General features: G+C 41.3%; 1 protein-coding gene across 2 annotated transcripts in view; it reads left to right on the top strand.

Annotated features, from left to right (window-relative positions):
* The window catches only part of MORC3 (MORC family CW-type zinc finger 3), a 55,195-nt gene that overhangs the window by 24,698 nt on the left and 9,783 nt on the right, over positions 1 to 20,714 (top strand). For both annotated transcript variants that reach the window (XM_032174370.2, XM_032174371.2), the window contains 6 exons: positions 3,400 to 3,497; positions 10,438 to 10,542; positions 13,852 to 13,974; positions 14,081 to 14,155; positions 16,033 to 16,078; positions 17,959 to 18,125. In XM_032174370.2, the coding sequence (XP_032030261.1) occupies positions 3,400 to 3,497; positions 10,438 to 10,542; positions 13,852 to 13,974; positions 14,081 to 14,155; positions 16,033 to 16,078; positions 17,959 to 18,125 (614 nt within the window). The remainder of the gene's footprint in view (positions 1 to 3,399; positions 3,498 to 10,437; positions 10,543 to 13,851; positions 13,975 to 14,080; positions 14,156 to 16,032; positions 16,079 to 17,958; positions 18,126 to 20,714) is intronic.

Raw genomic sequence — 20,714 nt, 5'->3', positions numbered from 1 at the left:
AAGTGCTGAGATTACAGGTGTGAGCCACCGTGCCTGGCTTTATTTTTATTTTTTGAGAGACTCTGCCTGGCTGGAGTGCAGTGGTGCAATTTTGGCTCACTGCAACCTCCGACTCCCATGTTCAACTGATCCTCGCACCTTAACCTCCTGAGTAGCTGTGACTACAGGTGCATGCCAGCACCTTGATTTCTTTTATTTATTTGTTTGTTTATTTTTTGAGATGGAGTCTCACTCTGTCACCCAGGCTGGAGTGCAGTGGTGTGATCTCAGCTAACTGCAACCTCCACCTCCCTGGTTCAAGCGATTCTTGGGCCTCAGCCTCCCAAGTAGCTGGGACTACTGGCGTGTGCCACCACGCCAGGCCAAATTTTGTATTTTTAGTAGAGACAGAGCTTTACCATGTCGACCAGGCTGGCCTCAAACTCCTGACCTCAAGTGATCCACCCACCTCGGCCTCTCAACATGCTTGGATTACAGGCCTGAGCCAATGCGCCCAGCCTACTATATTAATTTTGTATTGGATCCTGAACAGCCCTGAGGTGGGGACAGAATATTTCTTTTATCCCTATTTTATGCATAAGGAAGTTGGGGACCAGGCACAGTGGCTCATTCCTGTAATCCTAGTGCTTCATGTGGCTGAGGTAGGAGGATTGCTTGAGGCCAGTGCTTCAAGACCAGCTTGGGCAGCATACCAAGTCTCTACCTCAGCTGAGTATGGTGCCTCACACCTGTAATCGCAGCATATTTGAGAGGTCTAGGCTGGGGGATTGCTTGAGCCCAGGAGTTCAAGACCAGCCTGGGCAATGGGGCAAAACCCTGTCTGTACAAAAAAAATACAAAAATTAGCTGGGCCTGGTGGTGCATGCCTGTGGTGCCAGCTACTCAGGAGGTTGAGGTGGGAGGATTGCTTGAGCCCAAGAAGTTGAGGCTGTAGTGAGCCAAAATTGTGCCTCTGCTTTTCAGTCTAGGCAACAGGGTGAGGCCCTATCTCAAACAAACAAACAAAAAACCATTGTCTCTACAAAACAACAAAAACAAATTAGCCAGGTGTGGTTGTACGTCCTTGTAGTCTCAGTTATTTGGGAGGCTGAGGTGGGAGAGTGCTTGATCCCTGGAGTTTGAGGCTGCACTGAGCTATGATTTTAACCCTGTACTTCAGCCTGGGCAACAGAGTGAGACCCTGTCTCTTAAAAAAAAAAACAAAAAAAGAAATTGGGGCTAATAACAAATAGATGAAGCGACTTGCTTAAGACATAGCAGCGTGGATCTTAGACACAAATACATCATTTGACTGCATTTGGATATGGATCCATTGCATATTTTTAAGATTTTGGTGATAATTCTTTATCTTACTTTATTCTGAGTTTTTGGTAGAATGATGTGAGATCTACACAGTATACCAATGCGGATTCACCTTGAATACCACTTAACAGGGGTTCTGACTCTGCTTCACCTACTTTACATGGCATGAGCCCAAATATAGCATATTTGCAGAAGTAAATGAACTTTATGTCTACCACAGCATGTAAATTTTTTTCTTTTATCACCTATGAATCTGACTTAACCAAGATACATAGCCCATTTTCCCAACTGAGTTAAATTTGCACTGTGTATATTTCCTAGTTAAGCTCAACCTTGTAAAAATAGGCTGTTACAGCTAAATTACAATGTTTGTCTTTACCAGATGATGGACTGGGCCTAGTATTTGCATTCTGTGGATTCAGTAAACATTAAATAAGTATCAAAAACCCATTGTGATTTGCTGTGCTGGGTGCTGAGCATAAAAAGTTGATAAAATACAGAGGATGCCCTCAAAGCTCAGTTTTGTGAGGGGACTGTGGAACATCCTTGGAAGCATCAGAAAAGGCTTCTTAGAGAAAGTGTTGATTGAGATGAGTCTCAGTTGACTTCACTGTGCTGCAAAGTCTGGAAGGGCTTTCCAGGCAGAGACAACATGTGCAAAGGCAGAGAAAGAGGCTTCTGAGAGTATGACATCATAAAGGGAGTAATTTGATGTGGCTGGACCATATTTTAAGTGGAGAACAGAGGAATGAGAGAGACAGGATAAGGCTGGAGGGAAGATGGATAAGAACCACAAATTGAAGGATCTTGTTATTGCTGTAGTTTAAAAATAGTCTGAAATGGTGAACCTTGATGGTTTTTAATAGAGCAGAATTAGGATTAGTTGTATGGTTTGGTCTATAGTTGTGTTTATAAAAAATTTCATTTTATGAGTTACACATTATTTTACTTTTTTTCTTCATAGGCTAAGAAGTATAGCTACAATCATGAACAAAATATACTTGTTAGTCATATGTAGATAATCAGAAGATGACTCATATACTTTGAGTTCAACATTTTAGCTAGCAGATTTAAAAAATAACTAATTTAACCAACCTAGGTTTTTACTTCATTGTTAGTAACTGGATACCTAACTTTGGGTAAATGACTTTAACTTTTATCTCACAAACGTATGGAATATTGCCTTTCAGAGCCTTTGCTAGTCACTACAAGATCAGGATGAACTATTTGTGGTTTCTGTTCTCTAAGAAATTGTATCCTAGTAGAGATAGTCCTCTTTTCTTTTTTTTTTGTCTCTTTGAAAGATGGAGTTTCACTCTTGTTGCCCAGGCTGGAGTGCAATGGCATGATCTCGGCTCACTGCAACCTCCGCCTCCTAGGTTGAAGCAATTCTCCTGCCTCAGCCTCCTGAGTAGCTGGGATTACAGGTGCATGCCACCACGCCCGGCTAATTTTTTGTATTTTTAGTAGAGATGGGATTTCACCATGTTGGCCAGGCTGTTCTCGAACTCCTGACCTCAGGTGATCTGCCCACCTCAGCCTCCCAAAGTGCTGGGATTACGGGCGTGAGCCATCGCGCCTGGCAGGTAGTCCTTTTTCTCTTGTATAAAATTGGGGATGTTAATACTTGTCTAAATGTTTTTTTCAGTCTAAATTTGATGAGAATTGGCTGGGCATGGTGGCTGATGCCTGTAATGCCAGCACTTTGGGAGGCCGAGGCTGGTGGATTGCTTGAGGTCAGGAGTTGGAGACTAGCCATGGTGAAACCCCGTCTCTGCTAAAAATAGAAAAATTAGCTGGGTTTGGTGGTGCGCGCCTGTACTTCCAGCTACTCGGGAGGCTGAGGCAACGAGAGTCACTTGAGCTTGGGAGGTCTCTTGGCTCTTGCAGTGAGCCAAGATTATGTCACTGCACTGCAGCCTGGGTGACCGAATGAGACTGTCTCAAAAAATAAAAACAAATAAAAATAAAAATAAATGTGATGAGAATCATACAAGATAAAATATAGGAAAATATACAAACTATTATTCTTTAAGGGTAATTATTTTGAGCATCATGTCTTATGCTTAAAATGCTGATTTCATTTTATTTTTTCAGGCAAACAACATGGGTGTTGGAGTGGTTGGAATTATAGAGTGTAATTTCCTTAAGCCAACTCATAATAAACAAGATTTCGACTATACTAATGAATACAGGTATGTTACCTATTTAAATTATTGACTGAGGTTCCTAGGAAATGGATTACCAAGAAAGCAGGAACTACTCTATTTTCTGCGAATCTCAGAAATACCTTATTAGTAAAGAAAGGTTTGAATATACTACTTGTGATGGTGTAGGTTACAATTCCTAGAATGGGAGATGGTTATATTAGTTTTCTATGTAAGTCCCTTACCTACCCATTTTCTTAAAGTTCAATAATGTAATTATAATTTTGTAATTAAAATAAAAAATCCACAAAGATGGCAAAACATTTAGCTTAAGAGAAGTTATGCAAGTATTTTGAAAATAAACTTTAAAAAGAAGTCAATAATTTAAATAGGTAAATAGAGGGCCTGGCCAATGCTGGCCTATAGACGTGGTCTCTGGTTGACATAGGGTGTGTGGATAGGTTGGAGCTGGTCTGTAGAGGGAGGCTTATGTTGTTGGAGCTAGCAGAAGACTGCTGGTGGGCAAAGCATGGCCTGATGGGCACAGCCGAAGCTCCTCTGGGAGGTCACTGGGCCCTAGCAAAATAGTAACAGAGTACCAGAACTTTGGCTGGATTTGGAGCCTAGAGACAATAAATTGGTAACTGACTCAACCAAAAAAGTCAGCTGGGTGCGGTGGCTCATTCCTATAATCCTAGCACTAAGGGGGCCCAAAGGTGGGCAAATTGCCTGAGCTCAGAAGTTTGAGACCAGCGTGGGCAACATGGCAAAATCCTGTCTCTACCAAAAATACAAAAAATTAGCCAGGTGTGGTGGCACGTGTCTGTGGTCCCAGCTACTCAGGAGGCTGAGGTGGGAGGATCGTTTGAGCCTGGGAAGGTGGAGTGTGCAGTGAGCCAAGATGGCGCCACAGTACTCCAACCTGATGACAGAGTGAGATCCTGCCGTCTCAGGAAAAAAAAGGCCAGGTACAGTGGCTTACATCTGTAATCCCAGCACTTTAGTAGGCCAATGCAGGAGGATCGCTTGAGCTGAGGAGTTTGAGACCAGCCTGGGCAACATAGTGAGAGCTTATCTCTACAGAAAATAAAAAAATGAGGTGGGAGGATCACTTGAGCTCAGGAGATTGAGGCTGCATTGAGCCGTGATTGTGTCACTGCATTCCCGCCCGGTTGACGGAAGCCACCCTGCCTCAAAAAAAAAAGAAAAATCCAAAAAGTTTTGGTTCTTTGGTAGGACTAATAAAGTCTATAAGCATTTGTCAAGACTGATTAAGGAAAAAGAGTAGAAAATACAAATCGTCAATATTAGAAATGAAAAAGAAATTACTGCAGAGCCTTCAGACATGAAACATTAAGCAGATAGCACAAATAAATTTTCTCCATTTTAGATGATGTGGACACATTCCTTTGAAATTGAATCAGTTTTTAGAATACTTCCCACGTACTAAATTCAGACATTTAAGGAAGAAGTGGCATCAGTCTTTTTATTTAAAAAAACGATTTAAAACAATACATAATAGTTCATTTGTATGGAATACATGTGATATTTTGATACAAGCATACAACATGTAATGGTCAAGTTAGGGTTACTGGGATATTCATCACCTCAAGCAGTTGCCGTATTTTGTGTTAGGAACATTCCAATTTTACTCTTCTAGTTACTTTGAAATATATATATATAAGATGTTATTGTTAACTATGGTTGTCCTCTTTTTTTTTTTTTTTTTTGAGACTGAGTCTCACTCTGTCACCAGGCTGGAGTGCAGTGGCCCCTAGATCTTGGCTCATTGCAACCTCTGCCTCTCGGATTCAAGCGATTCTCCTGCCTCAGCCTCCCGAGTAGCTGGGACTACAAGCACGCACCACCATACCCAGCTAATTTTCTGTATTTTTGGTAGAGATGGGGTTTACTATTTTGATCACGATGGTCTCGATCTCTTGACCTTGTGATCCGCCTGCCTCGGCCTCCCAAAATGCTGGGATTATGGGTGTGAGCCACCGTGCCTGGCCCAGTTGTCCTATTGTGCTACCAAATACTGGATCTTATTCCTTCTAATTAACTGTATTTTTATACTCATTAGCTAGCCCCTCTTTATTTCCCTCTCCCCACTACCTGTCCCATATCCTGAGGTCAGTATTTTTTAGCTCTCAGATATGAATGAGAACATGAGATATTTGTCTTTCTATACCTGACTTACTTCACTGAATGTCCTCCAGGTATATCCATTTATATCCATGTCATTACAAATGACAGCATTTTTGTGGTTGGATAATATTCCATTGTGTGTATGTACCATAGTTTCTTTATTCATTTATTCATTAATGGATGCTGACAAGGATGTGGAAAAAGGGGAACCCTCGTACGCTATTAGTGGGAAAGTAAATTAGTATAGTTGCTATGGAGAATAGGATGGAGGTCCCTCAAGAAAACTAATAATAGAATTACCATATGATTGAACAATCACATGGCTGGATATATATCCAAAAGAAAGAAAATCAGTATATTTGAAGAGATACCTGCACTCTCATGTTTATTGCAGCACTGTTCACAGTAGTCAAAGGCTTTATGAAACCACATAATCTTGATAGTAAGCTCAAGAGTACAGGAAAGGAAATTTATGTCAATCTCTTATCACAGAATTAAAAGTCTTAATTAAAATATTGGTAAATACTATCCAGTACATGCTAAAAGAATAATACCATTAAAACCAAGTGGGCTGTGTTCTAAGACAACATGGGTGGTTTTAATGTAAGAAATGAGTATAGTTCATCATATTGATGTTAAATAAGAGAAAGCTCTTGTGGTCATCTACATAGATAGAGAAAAAGCACTTGCGATTATTTTTAAAAAGAACACCTACAAAAACTGAATCAAAGGGCATAATAACAGAGTATTTACACACACAGCAAACTACATTACTACTGGGGAACAGTGATAGCTTTCCCTAGAAGGGTGGGAGAGTTAAGGATATCAGCTCTTCACTAAATGTTCTTGAGGAAATAACTAATGTAATAAGGCCAAAAAAAAAAAAAAAAAAAAAAAGGAGGGGTGGGGCGGGTTGAAAAGGAAGACATAAAGCTCTATTACAGGTCGAGTATCCTTATCTGAAATCTTTGAGACCGGAAGTGTTTTGGTTTGGATTTTTTTGTATTTTGGAATGTTTGCATTATACCTACTGGTTGAGCATTGCAAATCTGAAAATCTGAAATTCAAGGTGCTTTCATGAGCATTTCCTTTGGGTATCATGTTGGCACTCAAAAAGTTTCAGATTTGGAGCAATTTGGATTTTTGGATTTGGGATGTTCAGCTTGTACTGGTAGTTGACAATGTTAAGTACCATTTACCCTTGAACAGCACAGGGATTAGGGGGACTGACTACCCCTCAGTCAAAGATCGACGTATAACTCCCCAAAACCTTAAGAGCCTGCTGTTGAATGGAAGCCTTACTGATAACATAAATAGTTGATTAAGCTGGGGATGGTGGCACACATCTGTAGTCCCAGCTACCCAGGATGCTCGAGGCAGAATGATGATGTGAGCCTAGGAATTTGAAGCTGCAGTGAGCTGTGATAGTGCCACTGCTTTCTAGCCAGGGTGACAGAGCAAGACCTTTTCGCTAAAAAAAAAAAAAAAAAAAGAAAACCATCTATTAACATGTATTTCGTATGTTAAATAGATACTGTATTCTTAAAATAAGCTAATGAAAAAATGTTATTAGAAAATCATGGCCGGGTGCCATGGCTCAGGCCAGTGTGGTGGCTCACATCTGTAATCCCAGCCCTTTGGAAAGTACTGAATCCTAGCCACTAGACCACCAGGGAACCACAATCCCAGCACTTTGGGAGGCTGAGGCAGGTAGATCACTTGAGATCAGGAGTTCGAGACCAGCCTGGCTAACATGGTGAAACCCCATCTCTACTATTTTACTTATTTTTTTCTGAGATGGAGTCTTGCTCTGTCATCCAGTCTGGAGTGCAGTGGTGCAATCTCAGCTCATTGCAACCTCCGCCTCCTGGGTTCAAGCGATTCTCCCTATCTTAGCCTCCCAAGTAGCTGGGATTACAGGCGCCTGCCACCAAGCCCAGCTAATTTTTGTTTTTTTTTTTTTTTTTAAATAAAGACAGAGTTTTGCCACGTTGGCCAGGGTGGTCTCTAACTCCTGACCTTAGGTGATCCGGCCACCTCAGCCTCCCAAAGTGCTGGGATTACAGGTGTGATCCACCACCCCCGGTCCCATCTCTACTAAAAATAAAAAAATTAGCCGGACATGGTGGTGGGCACCTGTAATCCCAGCTGCTTGGGAGACTGAGGCAGGAGAATCACTTGAACCCAGGAGGTGGAGGTTGCAGTGAGCCTAAGTCACGCCATTGCACCCTAGACTGGGTGACAGAGCGAGACCCTGTCTCAAAAAAGAAAAAAGAAAACCAAAAACAAAATCATAAGGAAGAGAAATATATTTACTGTTCATTAAGTGGAAGTGGTTTATATGTCTTCATCCTCGTAGTCTTCATGTTGAGTAGGCTGAGGAAGAAGGGGGATTGGTTTTGCCATGGCACGAGAAGAGGTGGAAGGAGAGGCAGGCACACTCAGTTTAATTTTTATACACTGTAATTTCCGTCTGACTTTTTTCCATTTTTGTTTTCTTTCTTTCTTTTCTTTTTTTTTTTTTTTTTTTTTGAGACAGAGTCTTGCTTTGTTGCCCACATCGTGGCTCACTGCAACCTCCGCCTCCCAGGTTCAAGCGATTCTTCTGCCTCAGCCTCCTGAGTAGTCGGGACTACGGGCACGCGCCATCACACCCGGCTAATTTTTGTATATTTAGTAGAGATGGGGTTTCCCCATATTGGCCAGGCTCGTCCTGAACTCCTGACCTTGTGATCCACCTGCTTCTGTCTCCCAAAGTGCTGGGATTACAGGCGTGAGCCACCGTGCCCAGTGCATTTTTATTTTTGTAAAAATAGCTCTGTACAGTACCAATCCTTCTTCCACTGTCTGCTTCAGTTTCAGTGCCTGTATCATAGAAGTGTCCATGTTGTAAAAGAAGTCAGAAGCAGTCTTGAATAATTGGAACCCAACTGCCGGATTGTCTAATGTCAGTTTGTTGTCTGGGCACTGCTTCTTCTGTCTTCTTCCTCACTGTCTAACACTGGTTCAGAAACACTCATCTCCATCAAGTAGGCTTCCATTGATTTCCTCAGGTGTGGTGTCTGTTTGCTCTTGAATTCCTGCAACATCCATATCTTGAAACTTTTTGCCCTCTACCTTTTTTTTTCCTGTATATCCACAATCTCTCTGATGATTTCCTCAATTGGCTATCTTATAAATACTGTGAAGTCATGCACAACATGTGGACACAGCAGGAATTTATTGTTTTGAGCTTGATTGCTTTCACAGCTTTTTCTGTACTAATAGTGGCATCTTCAGTGGTATCGTTATTCTAGACTTTCATGATGTTTTCTCTGTGGGAATTGTCTTCCACAGCGTTAACAATCTTTTCCGTAGTCTTGCTGTGTGTAATGAGCCTTAAAGATCTTATGACCCCCCCTTGTTATCCAGAGGCTGAATTAGAGACGTTGTGTTTCGGGACAAGTAGACCACTTGGATGCCTTTGGTGTTGAACTCATGGGGTTATGGGTGGCCAGAGTACCTTGTCCAATATCGAAAGAGCTGTAAAAGGCAGTCCTTTACTGGCAAGTTAATTCCTGACTTCAGGAACAAAGCATCAGTGGACCCAGTCAGAAAAAGGATTTCTCATCCAGGCCTTCTGCTTGTGCAACCAAAAGACTAGCAGCTGGTGTTTGTCTTTTCTCTTCAAGGCTTGAGGGTTAGCATCTTTATAGATAATGCAGTCCTGATGATAAACCTGACTACATTTGCACAAAGCAGTAGAGTTAGCCTGTCCCTTCTTGGACTTAAATCCTGGTTTACGCTCCTCTTTTTTGCTAATAAGTGTTCTTTGTGGCATTTTTCCCCAGAATAGAGTACTTTTGTTTGCATTAAAAACCTGTTCAAACAGGCTGGGCATGGTGGCTCATCCCTGTAATCCCAGCACTTTGGGAGGCTGAGACAAGAATAGCTTGAGGCCAGGAGTTCAAGAGCAGCCTGGGCAAAAAAGCAATACCGTGTCTCTACAAAAAATTAAAAAAAAAAAAAAAAAAAATTAGCCAGGCGCGGTGGCGAGTGCCTGTAGCCCCAGCTACTCAGGCGGCTCAACCCACATATCAAGCAGTTTATACTTTTTCTTGTATTATGACTTTGCTTCTTGGGAAAACAACTAGCATCACTAGTGGCAGTTTGTGTGGGTCCTGTGGTGTTATTCAAGGTTTACAGTATTGCACTGAACGATTTTTACTGCAATACAAAATTTCTTGGAGATGCTTACATGGAGATAAGCATGTCATAAGGCACTTGAAGCAAATAAAAAACTTGAGCCCACCAAAATAGCAACAGGAGGTGGCTATGAAATTGCTATAATAATATTGTATGTACTATAATTAATCTTATGCAGTTATAATTTAAGACTGCATCTTTGTTTACATTTCTCTTGACTGCAAATGAAACCACCTACAGTCTGTATATGCTTAAGTCTTGATAAATTTTAACTTTTTAAATAGCTTTGTGTATATTTTATGGTAGTAAATGATAAAATAGACTAGTATTTGCATGTTTTATGCATTCATGACATACCTAACTTATTCTTAATTTTTTGGATATTTCTGGGCAATGCAGTTCTTGGAAGTTTTTTTCAAATTGTTATAACTCTCTAAAAATTTTTCTAATTTATTGAAAGAAAATTGTATATAAGTGCAGTTCAAACCTGTGTTGTTCAAGGGTCACCTGTACCTTGAATGTTCTTTATTAACTATATGTTTTGGAGTTTTTTCTCTTCACAGTGGCTATGTACTCATTACTAGATTATTTATGATTTATCTTATGTTTGAAAAGAATATTTTTCTTGAATTGATTTTATGATTTACTTTTTAAGACTTACAATAACAGCACTAGGAGAAAAGCTGAATGATTACTGGAATGAAATGAAAGTGAAGAAAAATACAGAATATCCTCTAAATTTGCCAGTTGAAGATATACAGTAAGTACATTTTTAAAAAATATCATTTCACTTAGATATCAAGATGTGGTATTAGAGAGTAAAGGGATTGTACAATGTTTCACAAACTTAGGACTGTAACTCATAGTAAGGAGTAAATTCTGCAACATGAATTAGCACGCTGCAAAATCAGTGAATAGAACGTAAACCTGTAGACATGCACACAAAACATTCATAAAACAATGTTTACCCATATGTGATGCATGTTAATGTTATTTCATTTTAAGATGCTATGGATGGATTATATAATAGTTTGAAAAACACTGGTTTAGTGTATCATTAGGATGATGGGGCTGAAACCCCACTTGAGTTCATATTCTCATTCTGCTTAAGTAGCCATGTGATATTGAACATATTACTTGGCCTCTTGTAAGCCTCCATTTTCTTGTGTATAAAATGGGAACATTAAGAGCATTTGCCTCCTCGAATTATATGAATTAAATAATATGCCTGACAGTTACTTAGTAACACATCACAGGATAACAGTCCTATAAATGAATGAATGAACAGTATCTGTGTGTTCTTTATCTGTGTGTTCTTTTACATTATTATACATAATTTATACATTATACATATTATTCATAATTTATACATTATTACAAAGATAACCCAGATATATAATGAAAAACAAGAAAGATGTAGCTCAGTGTGTAGACTTCCTGTCGTACTTTTCAATTTTTTTATATTTAAAAGAAGTTTTATACAGGTGGGTCTCACTGTGTTGCCCAGGCTGGTCTCAATGTCCTGGGTTCAGGTGATCCTCCCACCCAAAGTGCTGGGATTATAGGCATGAGCCACCGTGCCCAGCTTGTATTTTTTTAACGTGTCAGTATACACATGCGTACTTCATAAGCGTAGAAAATTTCTGCTAGTATTTTAAAAATTAACAGTGGTAATTTCCTGAGACGAGTTTATAAAGTTATGCCTTATAAACCTCTAGATTGTTTTGAAGTTTTGGATTTGTTTGGTTGGTTTGTTGGGGTGTTTTTTTTTTTTTTTTTGAAATGGAGTCTCACTCTGTCACCCAGGCTGAAGTGCAGTGGCGTAATCTCAGCTGACTTCAACCTCCACCTCCCAGGTTCAAGCAATTCTCCTGCCTCAGCCTCCCGAGGAGCTGGGACTACAGGCATGCGCCACCACGCCTGGCTAATTTTTGTATTTTTAGTAGAGACAGAGTTTCACCATGTTGGCCAGGCTGGTCTTGAACTCCTGACCTCAGGTGATCTGCCTGCCTTGGCCTCCCAAAGTGCTGGGATTACAGGTGTGAGCCACTGTGCTCATCCTGTTTTGAAGTTTTTAATAAATATCTAAATGCTTTTTCAAAGCTAGATTTAAAAAGCAGGCCAGGTACGGTGGCTCACATCTGTAATCCCAGCACTTTGGGAGGCCAACCGAGGTGGGCGGATCACTTGAGGTCTGGAGTTTGAGACCCGCCTGATCAACATGGTGAAACCCCGTCTCTACTGAAAATACAAAAACTAGCCAGGCATGGTGGCGCACGCCTGTAGTCCCAGCTACTTGGGAGGCTGAGGCAGGAGAATAACTTGAACCCAGAGGCAGAGATTGCAATGAGCTGAGATTGCACCATTGCACTCCAGCCTAGGTGAAAAGAGTGAAACTCTGTCTCAAAAAAAAAAAAAATAAAATGAAATAAAACTAGATTTAAAAAGCTGTTGACATTAAGGTGAAGTTTTCATGTGTAAAATAAGTCTACATAGGCTGTATCCAGTGGGTCACACCTGTAATCCCAGTACTTTGGGAGGCCAAGGCAGAAGGATTGCTTGAACTCAGGGGTTGGAGACCAGCCTGGGCAACGTGGTAAGACCTATCTCTTAAAAAAATAAATAAATAAAGTAGAAACAAAAAATAATTAAAAAAAAAAAAGAATATATACAAGTTCTTTACAGGAATTTTTTTTTTTTTTTGAGGTGGAAGCTCACTTTGTCAACCAGGCTGGAGTGCAGTGGCACAATCTTGGCTCACTGCAAGCTCTGCCTCCTGAGTTCATGCCATTCTCCTGCCTCAGCCTCCTGAGTAGCTGGGACTACAGGAACCTGCCACCACGCACGGCTAATTTGTATTTTTAGTAGAGACAGGATTTCACCGTGTTGGCCAGGGTAGTCTCGATCTCCTGACCTCGTGATCCACCTGCCTCAGCCTCCCAAAGTGCTGGGATTACAGGCATGAGCCACCGCACCCAGCCTTGATTTTTAAATGAGAAAAATATGAAAGCATTTTGTAAACTAAAAGTATACTAATTTTAGTTATTCAGAAGTAAGAGGGCAAAAGTGTCTTATTTAAAGTTACTTAAATTATAACAACAGAATTCTGTTTTCTGGACTTAAGTGATTTATTATGCTAATAAATGCAATATATTGTAGATTTAACATTGTAGACACTAAACATAAAGTTCAGGGCAAGGCATTTGAAATATCAAGTTATTATAGAAAAAATTCAATGCTATTAAGACATTTAAGTCACATTGTTCACATTGGCTTGTGACTTTTAATCTTTTGAAGGTAACCAAAATGGTTATGTTTTATTTTTTGAGAGATGGGGTCTAACTATGTTGCCCAGGCTGGCCTCATACTCCTGTGCTCAAGCGATTCTCCAACCTCAGCCTCCTGAGTATCTGAGACTAAGGTGTTTGCCACCACACCCAGCTCAAAATAGTTGTTTTTAAAATGTATTTCTAAAAAATATCTTGTAGAGACAGGGTCTCACTGTGTTGCCCAGGCTGGTCCCAAACTCTTGGGCCCAAGCAGCCCTCCTGCTTTAGCCTCCCAAATTATAGGCAAGAGCCATGAGCCACCGTGCCTTGCCTTGCCTTTTCTCTTTTCTTTTCCTTTCTTTTCCTTTTTCTTTTTTTCCTTTTTCCTTTCCTTTCCTTTCCTTTTTTTTTTTTTTTTTTTTTTTTTTTTGACAGGGTCTTTCTCTGTGGCCTTGGCTGGAGCTCAGTAGCATGATTGCAACCTCTGCCTCCTGGGCTCAAGCAATCCTCCCACCTCAGCCTCCCAAGTAGCAGGGACCGCAGGTGTGCATTACCACGCCCAGTTAATCTTTGTGTTTTTTGTAGAGACGGGGTTTCACCATGTTGTCCAGGCTGGTTTCTAACTCCTGGGATTATAGGCATGAGCCATCGCACCCAGCCTAATTTTGAAAGAGTTACGTCATAATTTTTAGGAAAGGAATTAAATAACGGCGTCTTGTGGTAGAAATGACATGGAACATCTGATGAAGTATTTAGAGTCCATATTTCTGTGTTAATATTTTGTTCTTGTTTTGGGACAGGAAGCGTCCTGATCAGACATGGGTTCAGTGTGATGCCTGTCTAAAGTGGCGGAAATTACCTGATGGGATGGATCAACTTCCTGAAAAATGGTATTGCTCCAATAACCCTGACCCACAGTTCAGGTACCATAGAGTTGGTAGTACCCTTTTTGGAAAGACGGAAAGTACTGTTCACAATGTATGAATAGGCGCTGGTGACATGTTATTCCTATGTGATTTTTCTGAATAGAAATTGTGAGGTTCCAGAAGAACCTGAAGATGAGGATTTGGTACATCCCACTTATGAAAAAACCTACAAAAAGACGTGAGTGTTGTATTGATGTATGGTGGGTAATAATGCCCAGATCACGAACAGTGATGCCTTGGCAACATTGTTTGATGCTTCTCCAAGGTAAAGCATGTGTAATTGAAAAAGTTTATAATGTGGAGTGCGTAATATCAAGGGCTTTAAAAGCAAAAACTTATGCTGTGGATACCTGCTGTTTCTTTCATGCTTATTGCTGCCATATGTGCCAGATGTTTTGTGTAAGAGCAGTCTGCTGTTTTGAGCTGTATGTAGAGGGATCATTAATGAATATTCCCCCATTCAAGCTTATAGAGAAGGTGTAACAGAAGAGGTGAGACATGAATTTTACCAGTTATGTGTTGGTGAGTGCCATAGAAGCTCTGGTCCAGTGCTATAAGAAAGCTCATAGGGAGAGTGGTTCTGTCTCGTGAGTGGGAGAGCAGAAATAGATCAGAAAACGTCATGAAGGAGGTCATTTTTGTAATAGGCCTTGAAGGATGGGTATGATGAGAATGTACAGGGAACAAACATTTGCTCAGTTTAACTAGAGTATGTGAATGGGAATAATGGAAAATGGATGTGGCACTTTGGGAGGTTGAGGCAGGTGGATCACCTGAGGTCAGGAGTTCGAGACCAGCTTGGCCAACGTGGTGAAACCCCGTCTCTACTAAAAATACAAAAAATTAGCCGGGTGTGGTGGCGGGTGCCTGTAATCCCAGCTACTTGGGAGGCTAAGGCAGGAGAATCGTTTGAACCCGGGGGGCAGAGGTTGCAGTGAGCCAAGATCGCGCCACTGCACTCCAGCTTGGGCAACAAGAGCAAGACTCTGTCTTAAAAAAAAAAAAAAAAAGAAAATGGAAGTGGGACAGATGCCGAATAAGGATAGTCAGCCAATGGAGACTTCAGGCTGATCTACCACACACAGAAGGCCAAGTTATGAAGAGCCTTTCAGATGGCTTTGATTCGTAGTGTACTATTCTTTAATGAAATCCAGCAATAGTACTGGAAGTATAGAAACCTCTGTGGGCCCGGTGCGGTGGCTCACACCTGTAACCCCAGCACTTTGTGAGACTGAGGTGGGTGGATCACTTGAGGTCAGGAATTTGATACCAGCCTGGCCAACATGGTGACACCCCATCTGTACTAAAAATACAAAAATTAGCTGGGTGTGGTGGTGCGTGCTGTAATCCCAGCTACTCAGGAGGCTGAGGCAGGAGAATCACTGGAACCCAGGAGGCAGAGGTTGCAGTGAGCTGAGCACACCACTGCACTCTAGCCTGGGCGACAGAGTGAGACTCTGTCTCAAAAAAAAGGAAGAAGACCGGGCATGGTGGCTCACGTCTGTAATCCCAGCACTTTGGGAGGCTGAGGTGGGTGGATCAGAAGTTCGAGACCAGCCTGGCCAACATGGTGAAACCCTGTCTCTACGAAAAATACAAAAATCAGCCAGGCGTGGTGGTGGACACCTGTAATCCCAGCTACTCGGGAGGCTGCGGCAGGAGAATTGCTTGAACCCAGGAGGCAGAGGTTGCATTGAGCCGAGATTGCACCACTACATTCCAGCCTGGGCAAGACTCCCTCTCAAAAAAAAAAAAACAAAAACCTATGTGATGTTCTAGTTCAAAAGCCTGTGATTCTGGACTGAGTTATCTGGTCTTAGTGGAGAAAAAAACACCAAAGATCTGCAGTTTATACCAGTGAGGATGGAAAAATTCAGGCTGAAATTAGGGTGCTACTGAGATAAAAGGTAGAAAGTATTTCCCAAAGGGCTTACTGCCAATTATATTGAAATAGAAGCAGAGTTCAGAGTATCTTAGTAACTGCATAAATGGCAGGTATGTCATTGGGAAATGGGATTGAGAAATAACAACATGTTTTTCATCTTTATTTTAAAGCAACAAGGAAAAATTCAGGATCAGACAACCGGAAATGATCCCTCGGGTAATTAAGCCTTCTTTTTTTTTTTTTTTTAAATAGAGATGGGGGCTGACACCTGTAATCTCAGCATTTTGGGAGGCCGAGGCGGGTGGATCACCTGAGGTCAGGAGTTCAAGACCAGCCTGGCCAACATGGTGAAACCCTGTCTCTACTAAAAACACAAAAATTAGCTGGATGTGGTGGCACATGCCTGTAATCCCAGCTACTCGGGAGGCTGAAATAGGAGAATCGCTTGAACCTGGGAGGCAGCTGTTGTAGTGAGAGAGATTGGTGCCATTACACTGTAGTCTGGGCCACAGAGCGAGACTTCCATCTCAAAAAATAAATAAAATAGAGATGGGGTCTCACTATGTTGACCAGGCTGGTCTTGAACTCCTGGCCTCAAGTAATCCTCCCATCTCAGCCTCCCAAAGTGCTAGGATTACAGGTATGAGCCACCACACCTGTCCAAGCTTTCCATTTTATAGCTGTGTCTTATGTTGTGTAGTGCTTAGTTTAATCAATAGTGATATGTTTAATACATATCAAAGGGATTTGGTTTATTTCGTTCATTTTCTTCTCTTCTCTTGTACTTCTCCTTGCCCACCTTTCCAACGCTTCCTAATCCAACATCATTCAAACTGTTAGTTTGATTGTTTAGTTGGGTATCTCCTGAGGAAAGGGAAACAAACTTTAAAAAATTGTACTGTTAGATAAGCAGTTAAGGAAGACATCCCAGGAACACCCAGGAAGCCGTATTCTAGTGCTAACCTGGACAAAAGCCATAGTGTTTTTCCCAGTGCTGACTACTCTGCCTGGCCTCTCTCTTCTGTCTTAATACTTACTGTGTTAAAGAGCTTTGGTTGAGTATAGATGCTCCTAGGCTTACCATAGAGTTACATCCTGATAAGCTCATCATAAGTTGAAAATGTTTTTGGTCAGCTGTGGTGGCTCATGCCTGTGTTCCCAGCACTTTGGGAAGGCAAGGTGGGCGATCACTTGAGGCCAGGTGTTTGAGACCAGCCTGGGCAATATGGCAAAACCCTGTCTCTACTAAAAACATAAAAAATAACTGAACGTGGTGGCAGGCACTTGTAATCCCAGCTACTCAGGAGGCTGAGGCACAAGAATTGCTTAAACTCGGGAGGTGGAGGTTGCAGTGAGCCAAGATCACACCACTGCACTCCATCGTGGGGATCAGACTGAGACTCTGTCTCAAAAAAACAAAAAACAAACAAAAAAACCCAAAAAACACAAAGTATTGTTATCAAAAATGCATTTAATACACTTAACCTATTGAATATCATAGCTTCGCCTAGCCTACCTTAATTGCGCTCAGAACTCTTATGTTAGCCTACATTGGGCAGTCATCTAACAGTGTGTTTTATCATAAAGTATTGAGTATCTCATGAACTTTATTGAATACTGAAAGTGAAAAACAAAAATGCTTGAGTACTCGAAGTACAGTTTCTGCTGAATGGGTATTGCTTTTGCACCATCATAAAGTTGGCACCATTGTAAATCAGGGGCCATCTGAATACAAGTAGGCAGTTGTGCTTCTTGCTTGAGAAGTTTGGGTCTTGATAAGTCTAGTAGCAAAGAGGTCACCACATGGTAAATCTTTTTGGCTTTGTGGGCCACATAAAGTCTCTTGCATATTCTTTGTTTTGTTGCTTTGTTTCTTCACACCTTTTAAAAATACAAAGCCATTCTTAGCCTACTTGCAGGCTGGATTTAGTTCATTGGTTTACTTGTTGATTCCTGGTATAGCACAAGGAATTCACATGTTTAGAATTGTTTTTGTGTCTTCTGGGATAAGGGGGAAAAGGAAGATTATATCTTGTGTTTTGGGCATGTCACACTAGAAATAATTCCTTTAAGGTGATGATTTTTCCCTCCAACAGATTAATGCTGAACTGTTGTTTCGGCCAACTGCTCTTTCAACTCCAAGCTTTTCTTCTCCTAAGGAAAGTGTTCCAAGAAGACATCTTACAGAAGGAACAAATTCTTATGCGACAAGACTTCTAAATAATCATCAAGTTTCACCCCAATCTGAACCTGAGAGCAACAGGTCAGTGGCTAAGATTGGTTTTCCATTTGGGGAATATTAAACAGAGCCTTTACTTGGCACTTCTATGACAGTGATGCAATTCAGGATCATTGTAGTTCCACTGTGAATTGTAGGTTCCATGAATGTGAAAATCTTCAGGACAAATTGTCTTGCTTTTATTGTCTAAACTTAGGCTAAACCCTACTTCTGCCACCTGTTAAATTCCTTAAAAAGTATTACTTGACCAGCCTGGCCAACATGGCGAAACCCCATCTCTACTAAAAATACAAAAAAATTAACCAGGCATGGTGGCGGGCACCTGTAATCCCAGCTACTCCAGAGGTTGAGACGGAGGCTGAGGCTGCACTCCAACCTGGGCAACAAGAGCAAAACTCCGTCTCAAAAAAAAAAAAAAGCATTAATTGTATTCATTGCAGAGTTTGATCGCATTCTTACCTCTTTGAATTTCTATATAGTATGACAATTCCTGCTTTTAAGATGATCAGGACTTAAAAAAATGTGAAGCAGGCCGGGCGTGGTGGTTCATGCCTGTAAGCCCAGCACTTTGGGAGGCTGAGGCGGGTGGATCATTTGAGGTCAGGAGTTCGAGACCAGCCTGGCCAACATGGTGAAACCCCGTCTCTACTAAAAATATAAAAATTAGGTGGGCGTGGTGGTACATGCCTGTAATCCCAGCTACTTGGAAGGCTGAGGCAAGAGAATTGCTTGAACCCGGGAGGCGGAGGTTGCAGTGAGCCGAGATCGCGCCACTGCACTCCAGCCTGGGTGACAGAGCGAGACTCCGTCTCAAAAAAAAAAAAAAAAAAAAAAAGAAGCAATTAACAGTACGACACTATAGTGACCCGGAAGTTCTTTGCAAAGCCTATGGCACACTGTAGGCACTTAATTTATTGGAGGAGTGGATGGAGAAGGAAGGGACAAAGAGAAAGTGATGCATGAATTGAATAGTCAGCCATCTTGACTGGATTGATCAGCAAAGGCTTTGTGATGAGGTGGTACTTACGTTGGTTCCTGAAGTTCTGAAAACAGTAGTCTTGTAGATGGCCTCTTCCAAGTTAATAGAATGAAGAAAAGTGAAGAAGAATGAACGTGATGTCTACAAACTAGTGGATCAGACTGACTATACTGATGTTTGTTATTCAAAGAGGAACATTGAAACAAGCTTCTCTAAGATAGTGGGCCAGATTTTTTTTTGAGATGTTTTGTAACTTTTATCAAATTCTCAAAGGAATTTTTGACCCCAAGGAAGATTATAAATAATTAACTGCCTTTATGCATATATAAATCAAAGAGGGCAAATTCTAGAATAGTTTGTTCTTTCTTTTTTTTTTTGAGTCGGAGTTTCGCTTTTGTTGCCCAAGCTGGAGTGCAATGGTGTGATCTCAACTCAATGCAACCTCCGACTCCTGGTTCAAGCGATTCCCCTGCCTCAGCGTCCCGAGTAGCTGGGATTACAGGCACACGCCACCATGCCCGGCTAATTTTTTGTATTTTTAGTAGAGACGGGGTTTCACCATGTTAGCCAGGATAGTCTCGAACTCCTGACCTCAGGTGATCCGCCCACCTCGGCCTCCCAAACTACTGGGATTACAGGGGTGAGCCACAGCACCCGGCCAGTTTGCTCTTTATAACCTGTGTATTGGACACTCATTTTGGAGCTGGATTGCTACTTTATTAAGAACTCATATTTTACAGATCTCCTTAGTATTTTTGGCTTTTCTTTGTAAGGATGGTTTTGTAGTTTACAGATAAGAGATTAAAAGTATTTTTAATGATTTTAACTTTTAGATTCAGGGTACATGCAGGTTTGTTATATGGGTATATGGCATGATCCTGAGGTTTGGGGTATGAATGATACCATATCCAGCTATTGAGCATAGTACCCAATATGTAGTTTTTCAGCTCTGCCCCCCTCCCTTCCTCTCTCCCCACTCTAGTAGTCCCCAATGTCTATGGTTCCCATCTTTATGTCCATGTGTACCTAGCACTTAGCTCCCACTTGTAAGTGAGAACATGAAGTATTTGGTTTTCTGTTCCTGCATTAATTCGCTTAGGATAAAGGCCTCCAGCTGCATTCATGTTGTTGCAAAGGACATTATTTCTTTCTTTTTTATGGCTGCAAAGAAAATTTTTTAAAAGTTGGCTGTCATCAAAATGGAAGACAAGAATAAAGAGGGAAATTTTTGATTAAACAACTTTTTTTTTTTGGAACAGAGTCTTTCTCTGTCACCCAGCCTGGAGTGCAGTGGCGTAATCTCAGTTTACTGCAACCTCTGCCTCCCGGTTCAAACAACTCCCCTGCCTCAGCCTCCCGAGTAGCTGAGACTACAAATGTACACCGCCATGTACTGCTAATTTTTTGTATTGTGGTAGAGATGGGGTTTCACTGTATTGCCCAGGCTGGTCTCAAACTCCTAAGCTCAGGCAATCTGCCTGTCTCGGCCTCCCAAAGTGCTGGGATTACAGGCATGAGCCACTGTGCCCAGCCTATTAAACAGTTTTTAAAGCCATATTTATTCTCAAATTTATAAACCAAAGTTTGTGGAAAGGGTGTATCTAAGTCTTAGGAAATACAAATAGGAATTAGCT

Source organism: Hylobates moloch, unplaced genomic scaffold (genome assembly GCF_009828535.3).
Source record: "Hylobates moloch isolate HMO894 unplaced genomic scaffold, HMol_V3 SCAFFOLD_14, whole genome shotgun sequence".
NCBI classification, from domain to species: domain Eukaryota; kingdom Metazoa; phylum Chordata; class Mammalia; order Primates; family Hylobatidae; genus Hylobates; species Hylobates moloch.
Note: the sequence above shows the minus strand (reverse complement) of the source record. Positions and strands in the feature narration are given on the sequence as shown.